Source organism: Anastrepha obliqua, chromosome 1 (assembly GCF_027943255.1).
Source record: "Anastrepha obliqua isolate idAnaObli1 chromosome 1, idAnaObli1_1.0, whole genome shotgun sequence".
Lineage (NCBI taxonomy): Eukaryota > Metazoa > Arthropoda > Insecta > Diptera > Tephritidae > Anastrepha > Anastrepha obliqua.
Genome location: NC_072892.1, coordinates 176,162,965 through 176,176,844, shown reverse-complemented (window position 1 = coordinate 176,176,844; position 13,880 = coordinate 176,162,965). Strand labels below are relative to the sequence as shown.

The 13,880-nt window shown below is 36.8% G+C and overlaps 1 protein-coding gene across 1 annotated transcript in view; it reads right to left on the bottom strand.

Moving 5' to 3' along the window:
* Window positions 1-482: 482 nt before the first annotated feature.
* LOC129235459 (allatostatin-A receptor) overlaps window positions 483-13,880 on the bottom strand; it is a 47,271-nt gene continuing 33,873 nt past the window's right edge. Inside the window, exon 4 of the mRNA XM_054869312.1 lies at window positions 483-820. Coding sequence (XP_054725287.1) covers window positions 725-820 — 96 coding nt within the window. The 3' untranslated portion in view covers window positions 483-724. The remainder of the gene's footprint in view (window positions 821-13,880) is intronic.

Genomic DNA, 13,880 nt, shown 5'->3' with positions numbered 1-13,880 from the left:
GTTCAGTAGTACTTAGAGTTTGGCTGACAGGCTTTAAGCGTGTCGTAGCCGCATCCACGCAATTTTCAGCTGGGGCTCTTTTTTCGCGCTTCCTTTCTTTTTAGGGAATCGGAGCATTAATTAAAGGCACGTGTCCGGTAATAATTAGCTGCTGCTCTAAACTTTTGTTGCCTTCGGCTTGTTTCTCCGAAGGCAGTAACCCGTGAAGGAGAAGTGTGACAAGTGAAGGTGGTGGTATTTTGCGTAAAGAGCTTCATTTTGTTTTTTTTTTTACCAATTCCCGTCTCTTCAACAATTCATATTGCGTCATTGCTCATTATCTGTTGTCTTAAAATGATTGCTAGGGCTAATGTTTTGTATGCTTTCAAGTTTTTGCCACGCGCATTCGAGTTACGCGTATTATTTATTTTAGTCTAAGCCATTTATTCAATTGTTTGTTGCCACCAAATTTTGTTTATTTCTGTAACCAAAATCGTTGCTGCACAGCAAACAGCATCATGAGCGGAGCGTAACTGCGTTAAGCGGCATAATTTATCATAACACTTGCCATTAGGAGGCTGGCTGAATTTAACTTCCACTACCTTTAAGCTGCCGCTCTGTCTCTCTCTGTTCATGAACTTGGTTTGTTACTTATACGCACTGTCGTTCCTCCTATCAGCTCTTCGCATATTTCTCGCCCCTATTCGCAGTCCGTTGACCAGCAGCGCTTATTGTTGTCGGTAGCTCACAAGCCTGTGGTCGATGTGCGGCCACAGGATGTACGCCTTGGAGGTGGCAAATCTGATGAGTAATTCTGATATCTCTCCTTGCAATGAACGGCCTGCAAGAAGAAGAGGAAGCATTGTAGTGAATAAGAATATTAAGTAAATGTTTTTCATAAATAAAATGAATGTTGCACATTAAATGATTTTGTCTATTTTATTTTACTTTTGTCTTAATATTTGTTGTTGTTGCTAAGTGCGCACGATTAACGAAATTTTACGGCTACATTTGAGCTTTTGTGTGCGTACTCGCCACTTCCGGTGCCGTTATAGTTGATTAATGATGTGTCACAAGGCGGGCAGCCAGCACACACATACATTTAATGCGCACGAATACGCAGGCAGAGGAATAAATTATGGCAACAACAGCGGCAGCAATAAAATTTATTTATAAATGCATGCATACATACATACATACATACATATGCATATGTGTATATATATACACATTTATGCTTCGTAATGAACGCTGCACGTAAAATCTTAACTAGTGAGTAAATTTGCAGTTCACAACTAGTGATACTTTGATAAATGTGGACTAGGCTGAAAGTAACTAGTTCTGCACTAGTTGCAAACACGTAGAAATACGGTAGTATGAATGAGTTTTTATTTCATTATACTATGTATAGTTTTTTTACATGTGGATAAAAGTGGACTGGTACAAAGGTAACTAGTTCTGCCCGGTAGTATAAATGGGTTTTTATTTCTTTCTACTATACGTAGGTTTTTTACATGTGGATAAATGTGGACTAGTACAAAAGTAACTAGTTCTGCACTAGTTGTAAACACCTAAAAATGTGGTTGTATGAACGAGTTTTCAGTTATTTATACCATATTTAGTTTCTTTACATGCAGATAAATGCGGGCTAGTCCCAAAGTAACTAGGTCTTTACTAGTTACAATCACGTTAAAATAATGTTATATGAACGATTGTTTATTTACTCATTTATAAGTAGGTTCTTCACATAGTTTTGTGTATGCCAAGTTATTTAAAAATAAACTAACAAAAAGGCTGTGAAATAAATGAGGAAAATATAATAGGAGTTTGCACGTACATAACTACAATATGAACTATGAGCCTTGAACTTTTAACTTCAAAAAACAACTTTTGTGACTTAGCAGGTTTCGCTCCAAAGCTATAAAGTGATCCATCGTAGCCAAATTTTGTATTTTATTCAAATTTTATTGAGACGATTAGTGAATTTTTATAAATTTTGTACAAAGTTTGAAACTTTGAGTTATATAATTTCGGATATATTATAAACTATAGTTTTATAAAAAAATAATTAAAATAAAAAAAATAAATAGCCAAAAAATGTCAAAAAGTGTGTACACTTTATTTTGACGCCGACTGTATGTATGTACATATGTTGCATAATGTACGCTGCATGTAAAACTTGAACTAGTGTTATAAATTTACAGTTCAAAACAAGTGCTATTTTGATAAGGGTGGACTAGTCTTAGAGTAACTAGGTTTGCACTAGTTACAAACACGTAAAAATACGGTTGTAGAAACGAGTTGTTAGTTATATATACTATATATAGTTTCTTTTCATTGCGGATAAATGCTGACTAGTCTAAAAGTAACTAGTTCTACACTAGTTGTAAACACGACAAAAAAATGGTATATTTATACTATATGTAGTTTGTTTTCATGTAAATAAATGTGGACTAGTCAAAAGGTAACTAGTTCTAAACGAGTTGCAAATCCGTAAAAATAAGGTTAAATGAGCGATTTTTCATCTATTTATTTATAGCAGTTTCTTTACATAGTTACATGTATAGCAAGTTTTTTAAAAATACACTTACAAAGAGCCCGTCAGCCTAATGAGAAATAAATGAGCAAAATATATTACGAGTATGCCCATACACATTTGTGAGCTTTGAACTTTCGACATCATAAAACAACTTAGGTGACTTCAACATAATTCCTACATAAAATATTGCCATTACGCTGATTACGTACAGAAACATTGAACATTGAACAATTTTTTCATAATGCAGAACAGTTAACTATAATCATTTATCGATTTCTGTTGATTTTGTCTTTTCGAAATTCCTCTAATTACTTGTATCAAGAGACAAGTCCGGATGAAACTGCGTTTTGCTTTGAATTCCTAAACTTTTTCTGTCCATCTAAAAGATAGCGAGTTAAATGAACTTCATCCGTATCTACGACATGCCAAAGCTAGCGCAATGGGAGTCTTTTTATGAGTTTAGTTCTACATATCCGCACCATTTAAAAGCTGTACTCTTTTCACTGTCCGTCGCTCACGCGGAAGGGGCAATAGATTTGGTGATTTTTTTTAAATTTATTTCTTGACTTATATGTAGTTGGGGTAATATAAAATATTAGACACGCTAGTTAACAGGACCTGGCGGCCGCCGTAGCCGAATGGGTTGGTGCGTGATCACCATTCGGAATTCACTGAGAGGTCGCTGGTTCGAATCTCGGTGAAAGCAAAATTAATAAAAACATTTTTCTAATAGCGGTCGCCCCTCGGCAGGCAATGGCAAACCTCCGAGTGTATTTCTGCCATGAAAAAGCTCCTCATAAAAATATCTGCCGTTCGGAGTCGGGTTGAAACTGTAGGTCCCTCCATTTGTGGAACAACATCAAGACGCACACCACAAATAGGAGGAGGAGCTCGGCCAAACACCTAACAGAAGCCAATTATTTATTTTTTTTTTTAGTTAACAGGACCTAGGGTGTCTTTGTGAAAAGCAGTTGCCTTGAATGCTCTAAAATCATTTTCATATATTTTATGTTAGACATTATCCACCTTTCTGCGCTATGTAAGGGAACGTGCATAATGTGAGAGTTATAGAGAGTTGGGAGGCGCCTCTGCATTTCAATTGTAGGCAGAGACCAACGTAGAACATAGGTAAACCAAACTTTACAACTTCAAAGCTATAATTACCAACGGTGGCATGTACCTCAAAACACTATTACTTTTTGTGTGTGGCTAGTAAGAGCTTGTCCGCTCACCACCAGATGTTGGCTCTTTTCTGCATTCCCCGAGCTTGAAAGTGTTTTCAATGTCATATACGAGAGTATCAGTTAAGTTTTGCGGTTACAACGCGCTCTTTTCAGGCACTTCTTATTTCGTTTATTTTAAGTCTAAAAATAAATAGTTATAGTTTTTTACCGACCTCTTAGAGATAACATGAGCTTAAATTACTACAGATTGGTAAATAAATAAATTTAAAAAAAGAGTTGAGAAATTCATAAAATTCAGTCTTTGACACCGAAAAGTCAAGTGGAATAGAACTCGAGATCCCATTGAGTTCTCTTAGCGCGCGGGCAATAGCAGCATTACGCGCATAATTCGTGTTAAGCAAATTAAGATGGAATGGGTAAGGGTTGCATGGAGGTCTAATAGGGATATGAAAATAAATGCTCCATAATAAGGATGAACAATCAATGTCTGCTTCGTGAAGAACAGCTAACAATCGCATGAGTATTAGAGCTATAGAGCGAGTGCGGAAACGTTGGAATGTCTTTTTTCGCCAAAAAATGTGCCAAAAACTGCATAATAAACATTCCGGCACACTATTTGGCTGCAAGCACCAGACGTTCTCGATATGGCCGAAAGCTACTTCAGCATGCCACCATAGCACTGTTCGGTTACTGTATATGTGGCAAGATCATTAACTCGATGAGTGATGCCGTGGGTATCGAAAAAAAACAATACATTTTGCTATCAGCCTTGGTTTTCCTTAGTCGCTCCCTTCCCGTTTCCTGTGACTGCTGACTTTGATTGTGGCTCTCGGATTTATACTCAACCAGTTACCCAATTCCACGTCACTACTAAGAAAAAACCACTTTCGAAAAATGCACAAATCCTAGAGAAAAATGGACTAAGATAACTAAGAATATATTGGCTGGAGCTAAAGAAAGCTCCTTTCTTTCCATATATACATTTTGTCAAAAACATATTGCGAATTGTTCATTTAAAAAGCGCGCGTTACACATACAGGGTTGCCTATATTCGACGGGCCCGACGGATTTCGATGACTCTTTGGGCCCATTCCAATCGACGAGGCTTGTCCGCAGGCAACAATATTTGCGTCAATTGAATCTTATACGGGAATAAATGTAAATCAATGCGGATAATTCGTTGTAAAGTGGTCCGAGCAATGCCCAACTGCTGAGAACGGCGATTTCGGGATGTCCTTTGCGACGCCTTGGTCGGTTTTGATTTGGCCTCTTTGGATTAGAAAGATCATCACCAGTCAAAAACCTTTCATACAAACATCTAATGGTGTTTTTGAAGGCGCACTTTTCACATTATTTAATTTTTTATACGCACGTTGAGTTTTCACAATTGACTTCTTTTGTTGAATGTAAATTTCAACAATTTGAAAGCGCTCGCGTGGTGTGTACTGTTCCATGGTAAAAATCTGCTTGAACTGATGCTTCCAACGCGGTATGTCATTAAGCAATCTGACGTCTCTGTCAAGAGATACAGGGTTGCCAGATAGGTCCGTCAAATGTTGGTACAACTGTCCTCCTCGTAGAGTTTGAGCTGGATCTGTCGATTAGCTTGTTTTGGCATTTAATTATATCAATCAACCGCACGTGTGCTCTGCGATTTTCACTAAGGATAAAAACATCGAACAAAAAATTCGTTTTAAATTTTGTGTTTTGAACGAGATTTCGTGTGTCGAATCATTGAAAATGTTGCAAAAAGTCTATGACGAGTGTGATAACTAAATAGAAAATGTTATTTGGAACTTATGCGACGTTTGAGAGAGAATGTGTGTAAGAAACGACCCAATTTGTTGAAAGAAAACTCATGGATCTTGCACCATGATAACGTACCGTCTCACAAGTCTCATATTGTGAATTCTTTTCTGACCAAAAACTCGACAAATATCATCGAAAAACCACCGTATTCATCGGATTTAGCCGCTGTGACTTTTTCCTTTTTCCAAAACTTAAATTGCTACTCCGCGGATGCCGCCTGAGTCGATAGAGGTCATTAGAAAGAATTCGCTGAAAGATCCAAAGAAGGCTTCTTCAAATGAGTTCAAAAGCTGCTTTGATGACTGGAATAATCGTTGCTTCGAATGGAGCCTATTTTGAAGGCGTCAACATAAATTTTGATGATTAGGAATTATTTTGCATTTTATTGAAAAATTCCTGGTACTTGTTTTGTTGACAGTTTCCAAGTTGTAGCTAAATTGTCGCGATTTAATTGCCACATCTCGTTAAATTTTCTTTCGGAGCGATTATTTACTATTATTCTTGTGAAACGCGGCTTTTGTCTTTCAGCCCTTTTGAGACGATTTTAATGATTTTATTTTATTTTATTTTATTTTTAGCTGGTATCGAGTGTTAATATTGAAAGGGTTCGCTTATGTACTAAACAGCAATAAAAAAGAGCAAATAATAGCAAAATTATTATATTTAGTTGCTCATATTAGCTAAATTGAGTGCCTTGATTTTTCTTGCTTTCCAATGACAATGAACTGATTTGATGTTTCTTCGCCTGACTACCACATTCACATTTAACGCTGCTCACATAAATACATATGAATGACGATTTCAGAGTGATGCAGGTCCTCGGAAATACTTCTTTGTGATATATTATTTTTCCAGACAATTGGTACTACTGGCTTTGGCAAGCTTAATTATGAAGCCACACTCAGCTGAACAACGTCATACAAAGCCATACAAAAAAGTTTTATGGAAAAAAAAACACTTTCACTGAAAAAATTGCATTTTGCATACTGTGTAATGAGCGATGAGGCGTACTTTTTGACCAATTAAAACTAACACATTGGGGGTACTGAAAATCTACAAGTCATTCGACAGAAAAAAAGAGCACCCACAACGACTCACAGTTTGGTGCTGTCTTTGGGCTGGCGCAGTCATTGGGTCGTTGTTCTTCGAAAATAATGGCGGTTATGCTGTTTTGGTGAACGTCCTTAACTCAAACTTCATAACAACCTTTTTATGGCCTGAATTAGATCACATATGGACGGTATATGGTTGCAACAAGACAGTGCCATTTTCCACACAGCGCTTAAAGAATGGAATGAAACTCCCAGCGCGCACTATCTCGCGAAACAACGATGTCAAGTGGGTGCCGGGATCCTGCTAATTTATAAAATAACTTGCAAAGAAAGTTCCATATAAATTCTTTTTATCTTGAATGATTTAAGTAAGAAACAACTAGTAAAAAATTGGGACCTTGAACTAACACCTTGAAAAAAAAATCTTTTAATTATCCTTGCAATCGAATATCTCTAAAGTCTATTTTGGGTCAAGTTTTATGTTATACAATCGAATATATCAGAAACGACCTAAATAAGAATGTTCTTAAGTGTCTAGGAGGACTTTCCCGTACGGCTTTCCGGACAATTTTTTCCTATAGCACATCAACATTTTGAATAGTTCTGGCTACTTTTATTTTATTTTTAACCCTTTGGAGACGAGTGTCGGTATATAGCCGGCCAAGCTGTTTTATCGCTCCGGACGCGTATAGGCATATAGCCACCCAAATTAGTTCCTTGCCGCAAGGTTGCGGCGTCTGTCGTTCTGAGCGAAAGATACGCATAGGTATAGTAAAAGAGCCACGTTTTCATTCAAAGACATTAGGGATCATGAGCGATGAAGTCTTATCAGCCTTATAATGTAAACTTACGATGTGAGACGCCGGTAAAGTCAGAGCGAGTTTCAGTTCTTCGATTCAGTCTCTCAATGTGCCTGTAAGAGGAACCAGCACTCTTTTTAAATATTTTATATTTTATCCTGCACACGAAGGTTAAGCGATCTAGTGATGAAAAGTTGGATAGTGATACTTCTGACGAATAGTACTTTGAATCTGATAAGACGAAGGATGACGGCATTACTTCGTCAATTTGAACGCACAATGCCGGAAAATAAAACGTACACGTAAAAAAAAAATAAATCTTAAAACTCACAAAACTCTTTAAACTTTTACACAATTACAATAAAATATAGCTTAGAGGGGTGCCTCTTATATGTCGGGATTTGGCAACCCTGGTGTTGCAATCTGGCAACTGACAGCTGTATCGCAAAGTTTGACATTTTTTGGCTTTTACGTACTCAGAACTTTTTGAAATACCAGCGCTATTTGTGTTGTTTACAGTATCTTAAAAGATTCATCTCGGTCCAAAAATGGAATTAAATCGTGAACATTTTCGTGCGATTATTTTTTACAACTTTCGACGAGGATTAACTCAGCAACATTGCATGGATGAACTTAATTCATTTTTTGGCGATGAAGCTCCATCAGGGACCAGTGCTTATCGATGGTATGGTGAATTCAATCGTGGTCGTACTTCACTCCAAGACGAATTTCGTGAAGGTCGTCCAAAATCAGTTGTTGTTCCGAAAACCATTGATGCTGTTCGCGAACTGATATTGCAAGATCGTCATGTGACCTATCGTGAGATTGAGACAATCTTAGGCATTAGTGGAACCAGCATACATTCAATATTGCATAAACATTTGACTGTCAAAAAAATTTGTTCGCGTTGGATCCCACACAATTTGTCAATCGCTCAAAAAAAGACTCGTGAAGATTGGTCGATGGAAATGCTCAAAAAATACGATCGCGGGTCTTCGAAACACGTCTATGACATCGTGACAGGTGATGAATCATTGATTTACGCGCATTAGCCCGAAAGTAAACAGCAGTCGACTGTATGGGTGTTTCAAGATGAGCCAAATCCTACAAAAGTTGTTCGCGCACGAAGCACTTCCAAGCAAATGGTCGCCTGTTTTTTCGGAAAAACTGGACATGTCGCAACCGTACCACTAGAACAATGCAGAACAGTAAATTCTGAGTGGTACACAACCATTTGTTTGCCAGTTGTCTTCCAAGAAATTAGGAAAACCAATCGCCAAAGACGGATCACTCTTCACCAGGACAATGCGAGCTCTCACACAACAACTGCATTTTTGAGCACCCAAAACATCGAATTAATGGGTCATCGCCGTATAGTCCTGACTTGGCACCGAATGACTTCTTTTTCTTAAAAAACAAACCCAGAGGTCAACGTTTTTCGACACCTGAAGAAGTGGTTGCGGCATTCAGAATGCATGTTTTGGAGGTACCTCATTCAGAGTGGCAAAAGTGCTTCGATAATTGGTTCAAACGCATGCAAAAGTATATAGATCTTCATGGAGAATATTTTGAAAAACAATAAAGTGATTTTCGATGATTAAAATTTGTTTTTGTTCTCTAATCCCGACACATAAAAGGCACCCCTCGTACCAATTTTTTTATGTATAACTACTAGCCTACATTTAAAAAATAATACTACAGTTAAGACATCTGTTAAAGTTCCCATCTTTGCACCTCGTGGAAGTCATTCAATTTTAAATAAAAAACAAATCTTTTTTGACTAAAGAGCAAATGTGAGTTAATGATGACAAGATGAAGCGCAAATTTTCCTCAGCCATAGTATTTCCCATAACTGACCTTTTCCGCGCCGTACAATGAAGAGAAAAAGTGTGACTAGTTTTTGACATACAAAAATGGAAAAAAGTAGAAAAGCGCACTTCAAGGAAAAGAATAAGAGTACTAAAATACCAATTAAATGACACTAAAGTTGGCTGACAGCACGACATTTCAGCATCAATTAGCAAACGCGCAACCAACAACTCGCCACCGCGCTCAGCTTCACCGGCCGAGGACACTTGACGACAGTAATGGCCACTGATGTCACATTATTGTCAGCCATGTGAGTGACTAGCAGACGATTCATTTTTCGCTGTGTGGGTGTAACTAAATTTATAATACGACTGACAGACAAATTTATTCAAATGAAAGCGTGTGGATTGATGTAAAGGTTAAGGGAAGATGCTAGAAAAAAGTTATGGGCCGGTGTGAACAAATTTGGATGTATTTGTCATTGTAAACCGTATATGAGTAGCTGCATATGTGTGAGTGCGCAAGTGGGAAAGGAAATTGGAAAAGAAATAGAAAACAAGAAAATAAAAATGCTATTATATGCGCTTGATAACTGAAAATAATTAAAAGTAATTAATTTGCTTTTAATTACTTGACAAACACAGCAATTACGGAAAGGAAGCTTACGAAGTGAGAGGAGAGAGGAGCTGTGTGAAAGTGGGGTTTGCTGTCGATATATTTGTAGGCATTACAATAAAATTTAAAGAAATGTGTATGTGCAATGAATTTCAAGAAATTTGTGTAGCAAGTAAAATTTTCAAATGATGCGTTAAAAGTTCGTGCCCCTAAAAGTATGCTTACGGTTTGAACATTTCCACTTAAAATCAGCTAAGTGTTTAATTTGGTTTCGAGTAAATGAAAATTAAATAGAATTGATTGAAAATAGGCAAACCAAAAATGACAATTAAGACGAAGTGAGTTGAGATTGCAGAGCAACCAACGACAACAATAACAACAAAAACAAAATAAAAATAAAGCAAAAAAGCGAAAAAGTGACTGAGGAACACTTTCGGTAAATGTCAGTAAAAGCAGTCGAAAGCAAGGAATGGCCAATTGTCTGCATGCCTAGGCTTTAGAGCCTAAAAGTGTGCACTAAAAGTAATTAAAAGCATACGAAATATGCCCAAGGTTCGAAGGAAGGCAACAAAAGAGTATAAAATGGCGGGAAATTAATACAAAAAAGTAAAAAAAAATATATAAAAAAAAAATTGAAATAAAAATAAAATTTTCTCAATGACACACAAAGCGAAGGCAAAATGAAATGCAAAAAAAAAAGAGTCCACATAAAATGAGCAATAAAGGAAAGTAGGTAGCGTACGTTTGGCGAATAATGGGATTAAAACTAGGCAACTGTACTGTAATAAACATCTTTTGGCCGAGTAGAACCGGTCCTTGGGTACGGCAACCACAGCATAGCCCCGCTATTACATATTTACTGAGCCCCGCGAGATTGTGACCAGAAATTAATGTGAAACGAAATAAAACTGTTAAGTGTTGAGTTTGAGTTTGAAAACTTGGCCGAAACACTTGAGCGACTATGTAATGGGAGGGGAGGGGTGGGCGGGCAGATGATTGTTTGCTGGAGTTGCCAAAGAATTTGCATTTAATTTGTTGTGAAATAAAAAAAGAAACAATACAAAGTCAACAACAACACCAAAAATAGCAAATAAAAACAAACAAAAAATACGAAAAAGGCGAAAAAGGCATTCACGCGCCCGTTACTTTGTGCCAAACCGCAAGACGCTGCGCTTCAAAAGAAATACCCAATTTAATGTGATTTTTTCTTTTAATTCCTTTTCGTTATTCTTCCACTCCCGACACTATCTTTTAGGCGCGAAAACAGCGACGGTTCAAGGTTGCTGCAAGAAATTTACATAAAGTGTGGAAAAAATTAATACCACAGATTTTTCTGCTAATTTAAGTCCTTTCACTGCTGCCCTCATTGCTGCTTTTGCTTGAAATTAGGCTACTGGGGTATGTCCAGTGCCTGAATATGAGAAAATTAAATTTAAATTTAAAGTTAGATTAGACATATTTACATGTAAAAAGGTGGCAACATTATCGATCGTTAAATAGTCAGTAGTCGTTCAGTCATTCCAAGGAAGTAATCAAGTTATCGCAGTGACGAAAGCCAAAAGAGTTAAGTTGTAAAGTAGCCGGCGAATTAAGTAGCTCCTTAAGAATTAAGGCATGCTTTTTTCTATCAGTTATCAAGCCGCTAAGAAGATGGATGCTTAAGGGGTGCCGGTGGTCTAGAGCTCGAAAATTTAGGGTATTTTCAGGAATTTTTTTTTAGTATTTAAATTTTTTTGGATTTTTATTTAACTTCTTTTATTGTATATTTTGGCTCTTCTCGTTATCTGAAACACAAAAACCGAAAAAATTATTAATCAGTATGACTGAAGCTATGTCCCGTACTAGAACAAAAAAAGAGCAGAAAAAATTGACCAAATGGCGCGCTTTTGAATTTAACAATCTAAAAATTGGATTTTTTCAGCTTCTTAATAAAAATTTAAATACAAATTTCATGCATTTTTCAGAATTTCAGGTGTATTTTTTTGCAAAACTTTCCTACAGCTCTTAAAAAATCGCCCTTTAGTTCTGTGTCTATACCTGAAATGTCTGTTCTGAATTTTATTAGACATTAATGAATAAATAAATAATAATATATGACCCAAGCGGTGCCAGAACACAAAAAAAAGTCATCAATTTGGCCAAAAAATTTACTAAATTGGGGCCAATATTTTGATGCAGTTGGGTCCAATGTCAAGTTTCTTAAGAATTTCATTTGCTACAAGTAACCATAATAGCGGCGATAGTACCCCACCTTGCGGAGTACCTCTGCATGCATATTTCGTGACGCTCGCATCGTTCCACTCCGCTCTTATCTTTCTGCTAGCTAATAGCTGCCTTATCCATAGATAAACCGCGGATTGCACATTAAGTGACTCTATCCTATTTCAAATAGCATCTTTTGTCACGTTGTTAAAGGCACCTGATATATCTAGAAATACTCCTAGAGCATACTCCTTATATTCTAACGCCTTTTCTATGTTTAGTACAAGTGAGTGAAGTGCAGTTTCAGTGGATCTGCCTTTAGTGTAAGCATGCTGCGCCTTGAATAATTCGTCCGGCGCAATTGTGTCTCTAATGTATGTATCTAGAATCTTCTCTAACGTTTTCAGGAGAAATGAAGTCAAACTAATGGGCCTGTATTCTTTTGGGTTGCTTTTTCCTGCTTTTGAAATAAACGTAGCTGAACCTCAGGCATCCTCTGAATATCGTTCTTAACCATGGTACCACAAGATGGCTTACCTTTTGGAGCATGGCTCAATATCTCCTCTAGGTTCGAGATCTGCAGTGTCCGCACACCCTGTACTGACTAGGTCTTCTAGGGAGTCCTCACAGCTATCAGCCCACTCCCCGTGGGCAAAACCAACAAATCATAATCGTGTCGAAATTACTCACAAAACAAACAAAATTATTATGAACTTTCAATTTGCAGTAGTCTAGACTTCTTCATCAGCAAAACAAGTAGCTTCAACGCATCGTTCTAATTAAATACAGAAACATTAAAAACCTAGAGTCATAAAACCAAACTAATTGATTAGTTTCAGCGCATACTGTACATGCCTCCGCGTAGCTGTTTGTCATTCATGATTTCGGAAAAAATATTCAATATTTCGTTCAAGTATTAAATATAGTTTTCGAGTGCAATATTTTTATTTGTAATTTATTGTTATTATTGCTATTTGTTTTGATTAATTTTTGTTTATTTTTTTTATTTTTCGCAATTCTTTGCGCGCATCGTTTGACCGCCTGCTGTGGGTGGGCGCAGTTGGGTGCCTAATAGCGACAACTCGTGGGTGGCGATGAAGCAAGAACAATTCAATTTAATTTATGTGTGTGTGTGTGTGCGGTAAACATTTCGCCACACATTATTTATTTAGCGCAGAACACACATCAATTAAAAATGTTAAGAGATAGTGCGAATGCGATACATCAATCAGAAAATTTTGCTAATTTGGACTTGTGGGAGAATAATGGGATATAAATAGTCGAAATGAGTTGGAGTATTCAAATGTGCACACGCACACACAAACACATACTCATTTTTTATGGAAAAAATTTAAAAAAAATCTCTCGGTATTTACGAAAATAAACGCATATTCGATGTTCGATGACCGCATAATCTTTGGTGTATAATACATACATACATATATACATACATAAACAGATGTGTGTGTAAGTATGCGCGCAACCAAGGAGTTTTTTTTGGCGTAAAAGCCCATTAATACCAAATATGAATGCCACTTTTCTTCATATTTAAGACAGCAAACATAAATTTAAGTAACAAATGAGACATACAATCAGTTTTCCAAAATTTTTCTCTGAAAAATACAAAATACTGCAGGCCTGGCATGTACATTTTGTCAAAAAAGTACCGGGAATTGTTCAATAAAATGCAAAATAATTGTTTAATCATCAACATTTTTTTTGTCGCCCTCAAAACAGGCTCCATTCGATGTAATTCAAATATGCCAACTATTAGTCCAGTCCTCAAATCACCTTTTAAACGCGTTTGAAGAGATCTTCTTGAGCTCCTTCATGAAATTCTTTTTAATGACCTCAATCGACTCAAGCGGCTTCCGCGGAGTGGCAATTTAAG